This window comes from Salvelinus namaycush, chromosome 9 (assembly GCF_016432855.1).
Source record: "Salvelinus namaycush isolate Seneca chromosome 9, SaNama_1.0, whole genome shotgun sequence".
Taxonomy (NCBI): domain Eukaryota; kingdom Metazoa; phylum Chordata; class Actinopteri; order Salmoniformes; family Salmonidae; genus Salvelinus; species Salvelinus namaycush.
The window spans coordinates 31,822,882-31,836,722 of NC_052315.1; the positions used below are offsets into that span (position 1 = coordinate 31,822,882).

Sequence of the window (13,841 nt, forward strand, 5' to 3'; positions counted from 1 at the left end):
TCACACGACGATGACAATTCCGCCACCCCCCTTTCATCGCTGCGTATCTGGAAAGTTCTCGGCTTTTCCTCCAGATGCTAGAACTAAGCAAACACAGCAACGTGGACCCCTTGACTTATTAGCCAAGCAGCTCAATAGCAAACATTCATTTTGGAGACTGGTGCACAACGGTCGATATCCGGCATAATTTCGCGCTAAATATAGCTAACAAGACAAACGGATTCTTGATCTAGCTGATTTGTGGCGAAGCTGGCCTTTCCGAACCATAGTTAGTTATATAGCTAGCTTGCGCCCTACTAGCCAGCCGTATTGTTAGCTAGCTAACGTCAGCAGACATAATTGTTTCAGGCCAGGGGCTCCAGGGCTATGACTGCTGAAGAGGTGACCAACGAAGAACAGAACAACATCCCGATGGAGGGAGAGGATATCACGCAGAAGAAAGATGGAGGGGTTTTAAAGGTAACTGAGAAAGCTACGTTAGTTAGTCAGCTAGCTTAGCTAACGTGGGCTTGCTCGCTTATCTAGCCAATGCAATGAATGATATTACCAGAACTACAGTAGCCTAAACTATTTTCTAACATTTTATTTTCGTAATTTGGTTAGCTAGGTTAACTTAAGACTACTTAGATGGTTTTGCGCAGTACAACGACTGAATTGGCAACCGTTGGGTTTTGCCGTTTGCTAACGTTAGCCAGCGATAAATATCTGTTGGACTAACATGGTTAGCAAGCTAACTGGCTAGCTACCCCCATCTTCGATAGCCAGCAGATCTATAACCTTTAAGTTCATATGCCTTACCACCATGATAAAGGCCTACGGCCGAGACAATAATATATCTAAGGTATGCACCACACACAGAAGGTGCTGCAACTGCCTCTGGTAACAACCATGCAGCATTCCATTGGAAACAAATAAACGCAACAACCAACAATTTCAGACTTTACTGAGTTATGAAATAAACTCATTATGTCCTAATCTATGGATTTCACATGACTAGGAAAACAGTCAGTATCTGGTGTGACCATTATTTTCCTCATGCAGCGCTACACATTTCCTTTGCATAGAGTTGATCAGGCTGTTGATTGTGGTGTGTGAAATGTTGGCCCGCTCCTCTTCAAAGGCTGTGCGAAGTTGCTGGATATTGGCTGAAACTGGAACACAATGTTGATCCAGAGCATCCCAAACATGGTTGGATGTACTGCCAAATTCTCAAATGCCGGTTGGACATACTGCCAAATTCTCGAATGACATTTGATGGCTTATGGTAGAGAAATGAACATTACATTCTCTTGCAACAGCTCTGGTGGACATTCCTGCAGCCCGCATGCCAATTGTACGATCCCTCAACTTGAAGCATCTGTGGCGTTGTGACAATTTTAGTGGCCTTTTATTGACCCCCAGCACAAGGTGCACCTGTGTAATGATCATACTGTTTAATCAGCTTCTTGATATGCCACACCTGTCTGGTGGATGGATTGTCTTGGCAAAGGAGAAATGCTCATGAACAGGAATGTAAAACAAATAAGAGAAAAATAAGCTTTTTTGTCTGTATTGGAACATTTCTGTGATCTTTTATTTCAGCTCATGAAACATGGGACCAACACTTTACATGTTAGGTTGAATTTTTGTTCAGTGTACTAGGCCACATGCATTGCTACAGCACAACTAATCTTCAGTCTCTCCCTCCCCTCCATCTCTAGTTGGTGAAGCAGGAAGGCACAGGGACAGAGCTGCCTATGACTGGAGACAAGGTGTTTGTTCACTATGTTGGCACGCTGCTGGATGGAACCCCGTTTGACTCCAGTCGTGAACGAGGAGAGAAGTTTTCCTTTGAGCTGGGCAAAGGTGTGTGTCTGTTAGTGTAGGCCAGGTGATCAAGGTGATGGACCTTGGTGTAGGTACTATAACTGTGTGTGTGTGTGGCTGTGTAGGCCAGGTCATCAAGGCGTGGGACCTGGGAGTGGCTACTATGAAAGTAGGAGAGATCAGCCAGCTGATCTGTAAACCAGAGTATGCCTACGGCACTGCTGGCAGCCCCCCGAAGATACCCCCCAACGCTACACTTGTCTTCCAGGTAACCCTCTGTCTGTCAGGGATTGAGAAGTTGTGTTTTTGAGATAAACATTCTGTGCCGACATTGACGTGTGACTTTGTAAGAGTGCTCAAATTGAATGTTTTGTGTGTTAGGTGGAGTTGTTTGAGTTTCGAGGGGAGGACATCACTGAGGGAGAGGATGGAGGAATCATCCGTCGCATCATCACTAAGGGAGAGGGATACACCAAGCCTAATGAAGGAGCTGCCGTAGAAGGTACGAGCGTGCACACAAACGTATCATCATCAATAAGGAACAAACCAAACTAAGACCTACCAGCTCTCACACACCTATCTCTCTCTTTCCCCTGCAGTGTGTTTGGAGGGCAGCTGTGAGGGCAAGGTGTTTGACAAGAGGGAGCTAAAGTTTGAGTTGGGAGATGGAGAGAGCCTGGGTCTGCCAAGCGGAGTGGAAAAAGCCCTGACGGCTATGGAGAAGGGAGAGGAGTCCCTCTTCTTCATCAAACCCAAGTAATACTCACTACAAACCTAGTGTGCATATTATGTTGTTTTGAGAAATGTGTAATTGTGTGTTCTCTGGGCATATTAGCCGAGTTGTCTGCACTCTGTGTCACAGGAGGTTGGTGGCACCTTAATTGTGGAGAACGGGCTCGTGTTAATGACTGGAGCGGAATGGTATTAAACACATGGTTTCCATGTGTTTGATGCCTTTCCATTTGCGCCGTTCTGGCCATTATGAGCTGTTCTCCCCTCAGCAGCCCCCTGTGCCCTGTATGTATGGATATCTAAGTGTGTGTGTGTGTGTGTGTGTGTGTGTGTGTGTGTGTAGGTATGGCTATGGAAACACAGGCAACAGCAAGTACAATATTCCTGGTGAAGCCACTCTGCAGTACAAACTCAAACTGACCACCTTCGAGAAGGTATGACCCCTCATCCTGTAGCCATATCAACTAGATGGTCCTGTCCAGAAACATCCCTTCTGCATTTTATTCATGCCATATCCACACATTTTGCCTACTGAAACGTTCCCTAGATGTGTCTGGTGTTCTGAGAGGTGATATGCTAGCTGGCTGACTAAAGTATTTCCTGTTCCCCAGGCCAAGGAATCCTGGGAAATGAACTCAGCAGAGAAACTGGAGCAGAGCATCATTGTCAAGGAGAAGGGAACACAGTACTTCAAGGTGGGTGTGTATTAACGTTTCTGTGTGTGTATTAACGTTTCTTTGTGTGAAGAGAAGTAGCTTCAAACATCGGTGCAGATTTACACAGGATGTAATATGATATGTGTTTGTGTGTAGGAGGGAAAGTATCGCCAGGCGTCTGTCCAGTATAAAAGGATTGTGTCCTGGCTGGAGAATGAATCGAGTTTACCCGAGGGGGAGGAGCAAAAGGCTCAGGCCCTGCGGTTGGCTGCTCACCTCAACCTCGCCATGTGCTTCCTCAAGCTACAGGAACCAAGCTCTACTTTCAACAACTGTGACAAGGTACACTCACTCAGAAGACACACAGCTGACTGTATCTGAACATATCTGACTACCTGAATATTAACATAACACTTATTCACCTATGGTTTCTGCTCTCTCTCATTCATGTGTGTAGGCCCTGGAGCTGGATGAGACCAATGAAAAGGCTCTATTCCGGAGGGGGGAGGCGCTGTTTGCCATGAAGGAGTTTGATAGGGCGAGAGCAGACTTCCAGCGTGTCATACAACTGTATCCTAGCAACAAGGCCGCCAAAAGCCAGGTAATGTACTGGAATGGTCTTTGTGTGCCTCAGTCGAAACTTCCCTCTCTTCTGGATGTCCCATCTCTCCCTGCTGTCTGTCTGATCTGGGTCTTTTTCTGCCCTTCCAGGTGGCTCTGTGCCAGAAACAGGTTAAGGAGCAGCATGAGAAGGACAAGAGGCTCTATGCCAACATGTTCCAGAAGTTTGCTGAGAGAGATGCTAAGGTGACAAACAGCCCTTAGCCCCTACACACTACACACTTTTCCTAGTTCCTCCACACCACACAATTCCCCTGGCCCCAATGTAAGTGGTGATGGAATACTGAAGAAAACACAGAACAAGGTTGTAGTTCTCTAAATTAACCACCAGAGGGCAGACTAACTCACATTTAGCATCCTATAGACAGGTTGGTTGTTAATAACCTCTAACGAGTCACCCTCCCGGATCTGGGATCATCCTCATCAAAAAATCTGACTAGCATAGCCTAGCCTAACGCGATAGGGATATCATATAATATAATTTCATGAAATCACAAGTCCAATACAGCAAATGAAAGATAAACATCTTGTGAATCCAGCCATCATTTCCGACTTTTAAAATGTTTTACAGCGAAAACACAATATATATTTATATTAGCTCACCACAATAGCCAAACACACAACGCCATTTATTCACCGTAAAGATAGCTTTCACAAAACCCACAAATAGAGATAAAATGAATCACTAACCTTTGAACAACTTCATCAGATGACAGTCTTATAACATCATGTTATACAATACATTTATGTTTTGTTCGAAAATGTGCATATTTAGAGCTACAAATCCTGGTTTTACATTGTGAATACGTAGCCATGATGCACCAAATTGTCCGGAGAAATTTTGGACAGTCACGTAATCTAACCAAAAAACTCATAAACTTTACTAAAAAATACATGCTGTGCAGCAAATGAAAGATACACTGGTTCTTAATGCAACCGCTGTGTTAGATTTAAAAAAATATATCTTTAGTACAACATACAGCATGCAATTACATTTACATTTACATTTAAGTCATTTAGCAGATGCTCTTATCCAGAGCGACTTACAAATTGGTGCATTCACCTTATGACATCCAGTGGAACAGCCACTTTACAATAGTGCATCTAAATCTTTTAAGGGGGGGGTCAGAAGGATTGCTTTATCCTATCCTAGGTATTCCTTAAAGAGGTGGGGTTTCAGGTGTCTCCGGAAGGTGGTGATTGACTCCGCTGTCCTGGCGTCGTGAGGGAGTTTGTTCCACCATTGGGGTGCCAGTGCAGCGAACAGTTTTGACTGGGCTGAGCGGGAACTGTACTTCCTCAGTGGTAGGGAGGCGAGCAGGCCAGAGGTGGATGAACGCAGTGCCCTTGTTTGGGTGTAGGGCCTGATCAGAGCCTGAAGGTACTGAGGTGCCGTTCCCCTCACAGCTCCGTAGGCAAGCACCATGGTCTTGTAGCGGATGCGAGCTTCAACTGGAAGCCAGTGGAGAGAGCGGAGGAGCGGGGTGACGTGAGAGAACTTGGGAAGGTTGAACACCAGACGGGCTGCGGCGTTCTGGATGAGTTGTAGGGGTTTAATGGCACAGGCAGGGAGCCCAGCCAACAGCGAGTTGCAGTAATCCAGACGGGAGATGACAAGTGCCTGGATTAGGACCTGCGCCGCTTCCTGTGTGAGGCAGGGTCGTACTCTGCGGATGTTGTAGAGCATGAACCTACAGGAACGGGCCACCGCCTTGATGTTAGTTGAGAACGACAGGGTGTTGTCCAGGATCACGCCAAGGTTCTTAGCGCTCTGGGAGGAGGACACAATGGAGTTGTCAACCGTGATGGCGAGATCATGGAACGGGCAGTCCTTCCCCGGGAGGAAGAGCAGCTCCGTCTTGCCGAGGTTCAGCTTGAGGTGGTGATCCGTCATCCACACTGATATGTCTGCCAGGCATGCAGAGATGCGATTCGCCACCTGGTCATCAGAAGGGGGAAAGGAGAAGATTAATTGTGTGTCGTCTGCATAGCAATGATAGGAGAGACCATGTGAGGTTATGACAGAGCCAAGTGACTTGGTGTATAGCGAGAATAGGAGAGGGCCTAGAACAGAGCCCTGGGGGACACCAGTGGTGAGGAGACAGATTCTCGCCACGCCACCTGGTAGGAGCGACCTGTCAGGTAGGACGCAATCCAAGCGTGGGCCGCGCCGGAGATGCCCAACTCGGAGAGGGTGGAGAGGAGGATCTGATGGTTCACAGTATCGAAGGCAGCCGATAGGTCTAGAAGGATGAGAGCAGAGGAGAGAGAGTTAGCTTTAGCAGTGCGGAGCGCCTCCGTGATACAGAGAAGAGCAGTCTCAGTTGAATGACTAGTCTTGAAACCTGACTGATTTGGATCAAGAAGGTCATTCTGAGAGAGATAGCAGGAGAGCTGGCCAAGGACGGCACGTTCAAGAGTTTTGGAGAGAAAAGAAAGAAGGGATACTGGTCTGTAGTTGTTGACATCGGAGGGATCGAGTGTAGGTTTTTTCAGAAGGGGTGCAACTCTCGCTCTCTTGAAGACGGACGGGACGTAGCCAGCGGTCAAGGATGAGTTGATGAGCGAGGTGAGGTAAGGGAGAAGGTCTCCGGAAATGGTCTGGAGAAGAGAGGAGGGGATAGGGTCAAGCGGGCAGGTTGTTGGGCGGCCGGCCGTCACAAGACGCGAGATTTCATCTGGAGAGAGAGGGGAGAAAGAGGTCAGAGCACAGGGTAGGGCAGTGTGAGCAGAACCAGCGGTGTCGTTTGACTTAGCAAACGAGGATCGGATGTCGTCGACCTTCTTTTCAAAGTGGTTGACGAAGTCATCTGCAGAGAGGGAGGAGGGGGGGGGAGGGGGAGGAGGATTCAGGAGGGAGGAGAAGGTGGCAAAGAGCTTCCTAGGGTTAGAGGCAGATGCTTGGAATTTAGAGTGGTAGAAAGTGGCTTTAGCAGCAGAGACAGAAGAGGAAAATGTAGAGAGGAGGGAGTGAAAGGATGCCAGGTCCGCAGGGAGGCGAGTTTTCCTCCATTTCCGCTCGGCTGCCCGGAGCCCTGTTCTGTGAGCTCGCAATGAGTCGTCGAGCCACGGAGCGGGAGGGGAGGACCGAGCCGGCCTGGAGGATAGGGGACATAGAGAGTCAAAGGATGCAGAAAGGGAGGAGAGGAGGGTTGAGGAGGCAGAATCAGGAGATAGGTTGGAGAAGGTTTGAGCAGAGGGAAGAGATGATAGGATGGAAGAGGAGAGAGTAGCGGGGGAGAGAGAGCGAAGGTTGGGACGGCGCGATACCATCCGAGTAGGGGCAGTGTGGCAAGTGTTGGATGAGAGCGAGAGGGAAAAGGATACAAGGTAGTGGTCGGAGACTTGGAGGGGAGTTGCAATGAGGTTAGTGGAAGAACAGCATCTAGTAAAGATGAGGTCAAGCGTATTGCCTGCCTTGTGAGTAGGGGGGAAGGTGAGAGGGTGAGGTCAAAAGAGGAGAGGAGTGGAAAGGAGGCAGAGAGGAATGAGTCAAAGGTAGATGTGGGGAGGTTAAAGTCACCCAGAACTGTGAGAGGTGAGCCGTCCTCAGGAAAGGAGCTTATCAAGGCATCAAGCTCATTGATGAACTCTCCGAGGGAACCTGGAGGGCGATAAATGATAAGGATGTTAAGCTTGAAAGGGCTGGTAACTGTGACAGCATGGAATTCAAAGGAGGCGATAGACAGATGGGTAAGGGGAGAAAGAGAGAATGACCACTTGGGAGAGATGAGGATCCCGGTGCCACCACCCCGCTGACCAGGAGCTCTCGGGGTGTGCGAGAACACGTGGGCAGACGAAGAGAGAGCAGTAGGAGTAGCAGTGTTATCTGTGGTGATCCATGTTTCCGTCAGTGCCAAGAAGTCGAGGGACTGGAGGGAAGCATAGGCTGAGATGAACTCTGCCTTGTTGGCCGCAGATCGGCAGTTCCAGAGGCTACCGGAGACCTGGAACTCCACGTGGGTCGTGCGCGCTGGGACCACCAGGTTAGGGTGGCCGCGGCCACGCGGTGTGAAGCGTTTGTATGGTCTGTGCAGAGAGGAGAGAACAGGGATAGACAGACACATAGTTGACAGGCTACAGAAGAGGCTACGCTAATATTGTGAGACAGCGCTCACCAATTCTCCGCCTTGTTGGAGCCAACACAAACCACAAAAATACGAAATAACATAAATATTCTCTTACTTTTGATGATCTTCCATCAGAATGTTGTGCAAGGAGTCCTAGTTCCAGAATAAATCGTTGTTTTGTTTTAGAATGTCCATTTCTTCTGTCGAATTAGCAACTTTGGCTAGCCATGTGGAGGGCACATGTCCAAGAAATCTTTACGCATGGAACGAAAAATTCCCAATAAACTGGTCAAACTCGGTTGAAAATCCTACTTTGATGTTTTTCTCATATGTATCCAATAAAATCAGAGCCGGAGCATTTCGTCGTGTATACGTAACGCATTTCAGAAGACAATGTGAGGTTCCCTGGTGCGTAGTTGAATACTGACAAAAGAGTGGACCTGTCACTCCAAAAGCTCTCATTCGGTCTCACATCAAGCTAGACACCCCATTCAACATTCTACTGCCTGTTGACATCTAGTGGAAGGCGTATGAAGTGCATACAGATCCATAAATATAAGCCAGTTGAATAGGCAGGCCCTGACACAGAGCCCCATTTTCAGAATTTTCACTTCCTGTTTGGAAGTTTGCTCCCAGTGTTTTCTATCCAATAGTAATAATAATATGCATATTGTATGATCTAGAACAGAGTACGAGGCTGTTTAACTTCTTGTCAATATGGGGGCGCTGTTTCACCATTGGAAAAAATAGTGCCCAAATTAAACTGCCTCGTACTCAATTCTTGCTCGTACAATATGCATATTATTATTACTATTGGATAGAAAACACTCTAGTTTCTAAAACCGTTTGAATTATGTCTGTGAGTGAAACAGAACTGGACTTAGAGCAATTTCCCTATGTGTATGTGAGAATGCAGAATTTTCCAACCTGCTCTCAGACCTGTGTATAAATCTGCCTGTCTTCTATTGGTTGAGATGCACTGCATACGCCTTCCCCTGGGTGTCAGCGAATAGAGGGTCTTGAAATGGAGTCTCTAGGCAGATCTGAAAGTCTATAAATTGATTGGAATCCAGGTGTCCCCTCTTTTGACTCTTCGCTCTGACGCAGGGAGGATCTTGGCATGTCGTTTTAGAAGCTCCTGTTTTAGCTCCTAGATATATCCGGCTCTGTTTTTATTCGATATAGGCTTTAAAGACATCATAATCTTGTTATTTTAAACCGAGTTATATCAGTTTATGTCAGTATATTGCGATTTTCGGGTATTTCATTTTCTGGCGTTGTAGGAAGTTGGGTATCTCTCTCTCGCATGCTATTGTTTACTGCTAATTGCAACGTGGAAGACGACTTTCTCCAACCCAGCAACGATTCTTTTGGACAAAGGACACCTATCCCAAGATTCTGATGAGAGGTCATCAAAAAGTAAGAACTATTTATGCTGATAATTCATTGTTCTGTTGAAAAAAGTCAAATGCATAAGACGCCATTACTTGCAGTGTAGCCTTGCTTTATCGCACGCTGTATTGCGCAGTAACGTTAATTTAAAAAATGTAACCCAGCGATTGCATTAAGAACTAATTTGTCTTTCAATTGCTGTCCAACCTGTATTTTTTTAGTCAAGTTTATGAATAGTTTTCGATAAGAATAGGTGCCTTTCCAAGATGGCGCCGGACAGATTGCTTGAGGTTTTGGACACTATTCTCATTGTATAAGCACGATTTGTGCCGCTAAATATGCACATTTTCGAACAAACTCTATATGCATTGTGTAATATGATGTTATAGGACTGTCATCTGAAGAATTCTGAGAAGGTTAGTGAAAAAATTAATATATTTTGGTGGTTTATACGTTATCGCTATTTTTGCCTTGAATCAATGCTGGTGTGATGTTTGCTATTGTGGTAAGCTAATATAACGCTATATTGTGTTTTCGCTGTAAAACACTTAGAAAATCTGAAATATTGTCTGGATTCACAAGATCTGTGTCTTTCATCTGCTGTACGCTGTGTATTTTTAAGAAATGTTTTATGATGAGTAATTAGCTAATACACGATGGTCTCTGTAGTTATTCTAGTCGCTTTGGTGAGAGTTGTGATGGTGGCTGCAATGGTAAACTATGATTTATACCTGAAATATGCACATTTTTCTAACAAAACATATGCTATACAATAAATATGTTATCAGACTGTCATCTGATGAAGTTGTTTCTTGGTTAGTGGCTATTTATATCTTTATTTGGTCAAATTTGTGATAGCTACTGATGGAGTAAAAAAACTGGTGGAGTAAAAAAAGTGGTGTCTTTTGCTAACGTGGTTAGCTAATAGATTTACATATTGTGTCTTCCCTGTAAAACATTTTAAAAATCAGAAATGATGGCTGGATTCACAAGATGTGTATCTTTCATCTGGTGTCTTGGACTTGTGATTTAATGATATTTAGATGCTAGTATTTACTTGTGACGCTATGCTAGGCTATGCTAGTAGCTTTTTTACTGATGGGGGTGCTCCCGGATCCGGGTTTGGGAGGTGTTAGAGGTTAATTTGAGCACGATTTTTTCCCAAAGTGAAAACAGCGCCCCCTATTAAGAAGTTAATCAACAAAACTGACGGTATACCAAAACTTTGGTACTTTTTCGATACTAGAAAATGAAAAACATTTTGGTATTAGAATGTGTTACTTTCAGTAATTCTGTCATGTGTCTCGCGGATCAAGCTTGTCTGTCAGCGCAGTCGACCCCTTATTATAGCTTGCACCGTGCCTGCTCCACTTAGTCATTTATAAATTAAGATACTTTCATGCAAATGTTGTTGATCAGTATAATAAGTCCCAAATGGAAGGAAAGCAGGTTGTTTGTCATCTTAGCCCCATGAAATCAGCCAACACAAGCTCAATAACTCAGTGCATGTACACACTCCTATTGAAAATGCCTTCACCTGTATTGTGGATAGGCCTAGGCTACATCTCTATTGATAAACTGGGTAAATCAAGATTTACCATTCAAATAAATGATTACCGTTGTGTAGTTGGTAAAAACCAAGTCAAATTGATTGTATAATTGATTCATTTGGAAAGCATTCAGACCCATTTACTTTTTCTAAATTTTGTTACGCTACATCCTTATTCTAAATTGGATAAAATATATATTTTTCCCTCAATATACACACAATACCCCATAATGACGAAGCTTAAACAGGGGTTTGAATTTTTTGCCAATTTATTGAAAATAAAAAAAGATGCCTTATTTACATACAATCTAAAATGTATTACATTTATTTAACAACGTAACAAAATGTAGATAAAGTCAAGTGGTCTGAATACTTTCCAAATGCACTGTACATGGCTGTGTCTGAACAATGTTGATGTAAAAAAAAAAAATTTGCACATGTAATGATATTGAACTCAAAAGGTGCCCAACGATTGAACAGAGCAGTAGCTGAGTTTATCTGTTTGGATCAAGTGCCATTCTGTGACTTTGGTTAATATGTCTTGTTTTTTTTCTGTGGTATCGAGTATTGTGATACTAAACCTGGTATTGAAGTCAATTCTGGTACCATGACAACACTATGCGCAACTATGGGGCAAAATATGCTGGGTTGGCTAAGACTGTTGACAACATCCAAACTATATTTAGTTTCCAAATGTTTATTGAAAACTTAAATAAATTTGCGTTATGAGCACGTCTCTCAAATATATTGTTATTTTAACCATATTAGCATAGACATGACATCAGTCAAAACACCTAAAAACAAGACATGGTATCATTAACGAGCCACCTACAATTCCCTACATGGTAGCAGCTTGTCATTGTTGCTATCTGACCATTCAGAATCATAACGCACGCCTTCTGGCCATAGACGCATCATTTTCATGACGTTGTCAGCCAACCTGTCTATGAAGCTACATCACCTCTGAACATTGAACTAAACTGTATTAATATCTCTCTTGCTCTCTCTCTGCTGTGATGACCAGGAGGAGGCTGACAAGGGGATGGAGAACGGAGGAGGGATGGAGGTGGAGGAGAGTGGAGGACAGGAGTAATGGCTGCTGGAGACAGATGTGGTAGTCTGTCTGTCATGAAGACTTAACTTCAGACATTTGTGTTTCTAAAGAGAGAACGTGTTAGTGTGTGTGAGAGAAGTGCATGTGTGTCCATGGCTCGACTATCTCCTGTGTGTCTGTGTGCTATCATCATGGCAGCTAGCTGGCTGGGTGGGCCTTTTGTAGCTGACTGCACTCCAGAGGTGTGGCTAAAAGGAGTCCCCCTCCCCTCCCTCTGGTTAGCATGTAGCAGGCTGCCCCCTCCCTGCACGCCCCTGCTCAGAATTCTTTGCTTAATGGAGTTGGAAGCCCAGTACTAGATGTGTGTAATCACCCCCTCCCCCTTCCAAGGCCAACTAATCAATTCCTGGGGACTGCTCCCTGTGTGTGTGTGACTGTGTCTGCTGACCGTAGCAGCACCCTCTCTAGCGGAAGTCATGCTCACTAAACAATTGCTCTCTGCTTCTCAAACACTGTATGTTCTTACCCTGGGTTTATGATTTCTCTCTTTAACTGTTCTTAATGGGATGCTGATTTACTTCACGACTGGAAAGTGTGTGTGTGTGTGTGTGTGTGTAGTAGCTGATATGAACTAGCAGCTTCTCCTGGTCGAACTCAGCCAGTATAAAGCTCAGTCAGATTACATATATAGTCTTACTGTAGTCTATGGCTGCATCCCAAATCACACACTATACCCTGTAGATGACATATGTCCAACTTTTTGACCAGTGCCCTGTGTCTAACCTGAGGAGGCTGCTATAAAGTAGTGCACTATATAAATAATGGGTGTCATTTGAGATGCAGGCTTACAGCATCCAGCACCAGCGGACCTGGCTCTAGAATAATACCTGATTCAGCTAATCACGGTCCTGTGGAGCAGTTGGTTTGTAGAATCAAGTGTGTTGGAACAGGACGGAGCAGCTAGGGAGTGAGATTGGTCAGTGGGTGGGGTTTGGGGTGTCAAATGCGTGTGTTGATGGGGGGGGGTCTTTCTGATTGGAGCATTACGGTTAGTTCTCTGACTGTAGGATCTAATAAACAGAAATGACTCAAACTCTTGTTTTTGTGTATCCACATGTTTTGTACAATACAACTTTCTTTGGCCAACTGTTAAATCAGAAATGCATCTTCTGCTCTCAGAAATGCATCTCCCCAGTGGTGAAAAAAGTACACAATTGTCTTACTTGAGTAAAAGTAAAGATACCTTAATAAAAAATAACTCATGTAAAAGTCACCAAGTAAAGTACTACTTGAGTAAAAGTATATGGTTTTAAATATACTTAAGTATTAAGTAAAATAATTGTACATTCCTTTATATTAAGAAAACCAGATGGCACCATTTTCTAGTATTTTTTTATTCAAGGATAGCCAGGGACACACCAACACTTGGACGTCATTTACAAACGAAGCATTTTTGTTTAGTGAGTCCACCAGATGAGAGGCAGTAGGGATGTTCTCTTGAAGTGTATGTGAATTGGACCATTTCCCTGTCCTGCTAAGCATTTGAAATATAACCAGTACTTTTGGGTGTCATGGAAAATGTATGGAGTAAAAAGTACATTATTTTCTTAGGAATGTAGTAAAGTAAAAGTTGTCAAATATATATAGTGAAGTATAGATACCCCAAATAACTTAAGTAGTACTTTAAAATATTTTTACTTAAATACTTCATGCCACTGCTTCTCTTCCCCCTACCTCCCCTACACTGATTTGAAGTGGGTGACCTCAATGGAGCATAGCTTTCACCTGGATTCTCCTGGTCAGTCTATGTCAAGGAAATAGCAGGTGTTCCTAATGCTTTATATACCCCGTGTATATACCATACAAGCGCATTAGAGGAAAATATGCATCTTTATGAATGATCAATTTTCACCATATCTGAGTATGTATGGTATATCTACAGCCTAGCCAGAGTATCCAGA

The 13,841-nt window shown here is 44.4% G+C and overlaps 1 protein-coding gene across 1 annotated transcript; it reads left to right on the plus strand.

The window, feature by feature from the left end:
- Positions 1 to 90: 90 nt before the first annotated feature.
- Positions 91 to 12,973, plus strand: LOC120053960 (peptidyl-prolyl cis-trans isomerase FKBP4-like). Its single transcript, XM_039001298.1, has 11 exons — positions 91 to 459; positions 1,701 to 1,845; positions 1,932 to 2,074; positions 2,188 to 2,308; positions 2,406 to 2,562; positions 2,882 to 2,972; positions 3,150 to 3,233; positions 3,351 to 3,536; positions 3,652 to 3,795; positions 3,906 to 4,001; positions 11,851 to 12,973. Exons 1-11 carry the CDS (start codon positions 367 to 369, stop codon positions 11,917 to 11,919), a joined length of 1,329 nt encoding a protein of 442 aa, XP_038857226.1. The 5' UTR covers positions 91 to 366; the 3' UTR covers positions 11,920 to 12,973.
- The last annotated feature ends 868 nt before the right edge of the window (positions 12,974 to 13,841 follow it).

Coding starts and splice junctions, on each gene's coding strand:
- LOC120053960 (XM_039001298.1), top strand. CDS start 367: ATGACTGCTGAAGAGGTGACCAACGAAGAACAGAACAACATCCCGATG. Junction 2,309..2,405: donor TGAAGGAGCTGCCGTAGAAG/GTACGAGCGTGC, acceptor TTTCCCCTGCAG/TGTGTTTGGAGGGCAGCTGT. Junction 3,796..3,905: donor ACAAGGCCGCCAAAAGCCAG/GTAATGTACTGG, acceptor CTGCCCTTCCAG/GTGGCTCTGTGCCAGAAACA.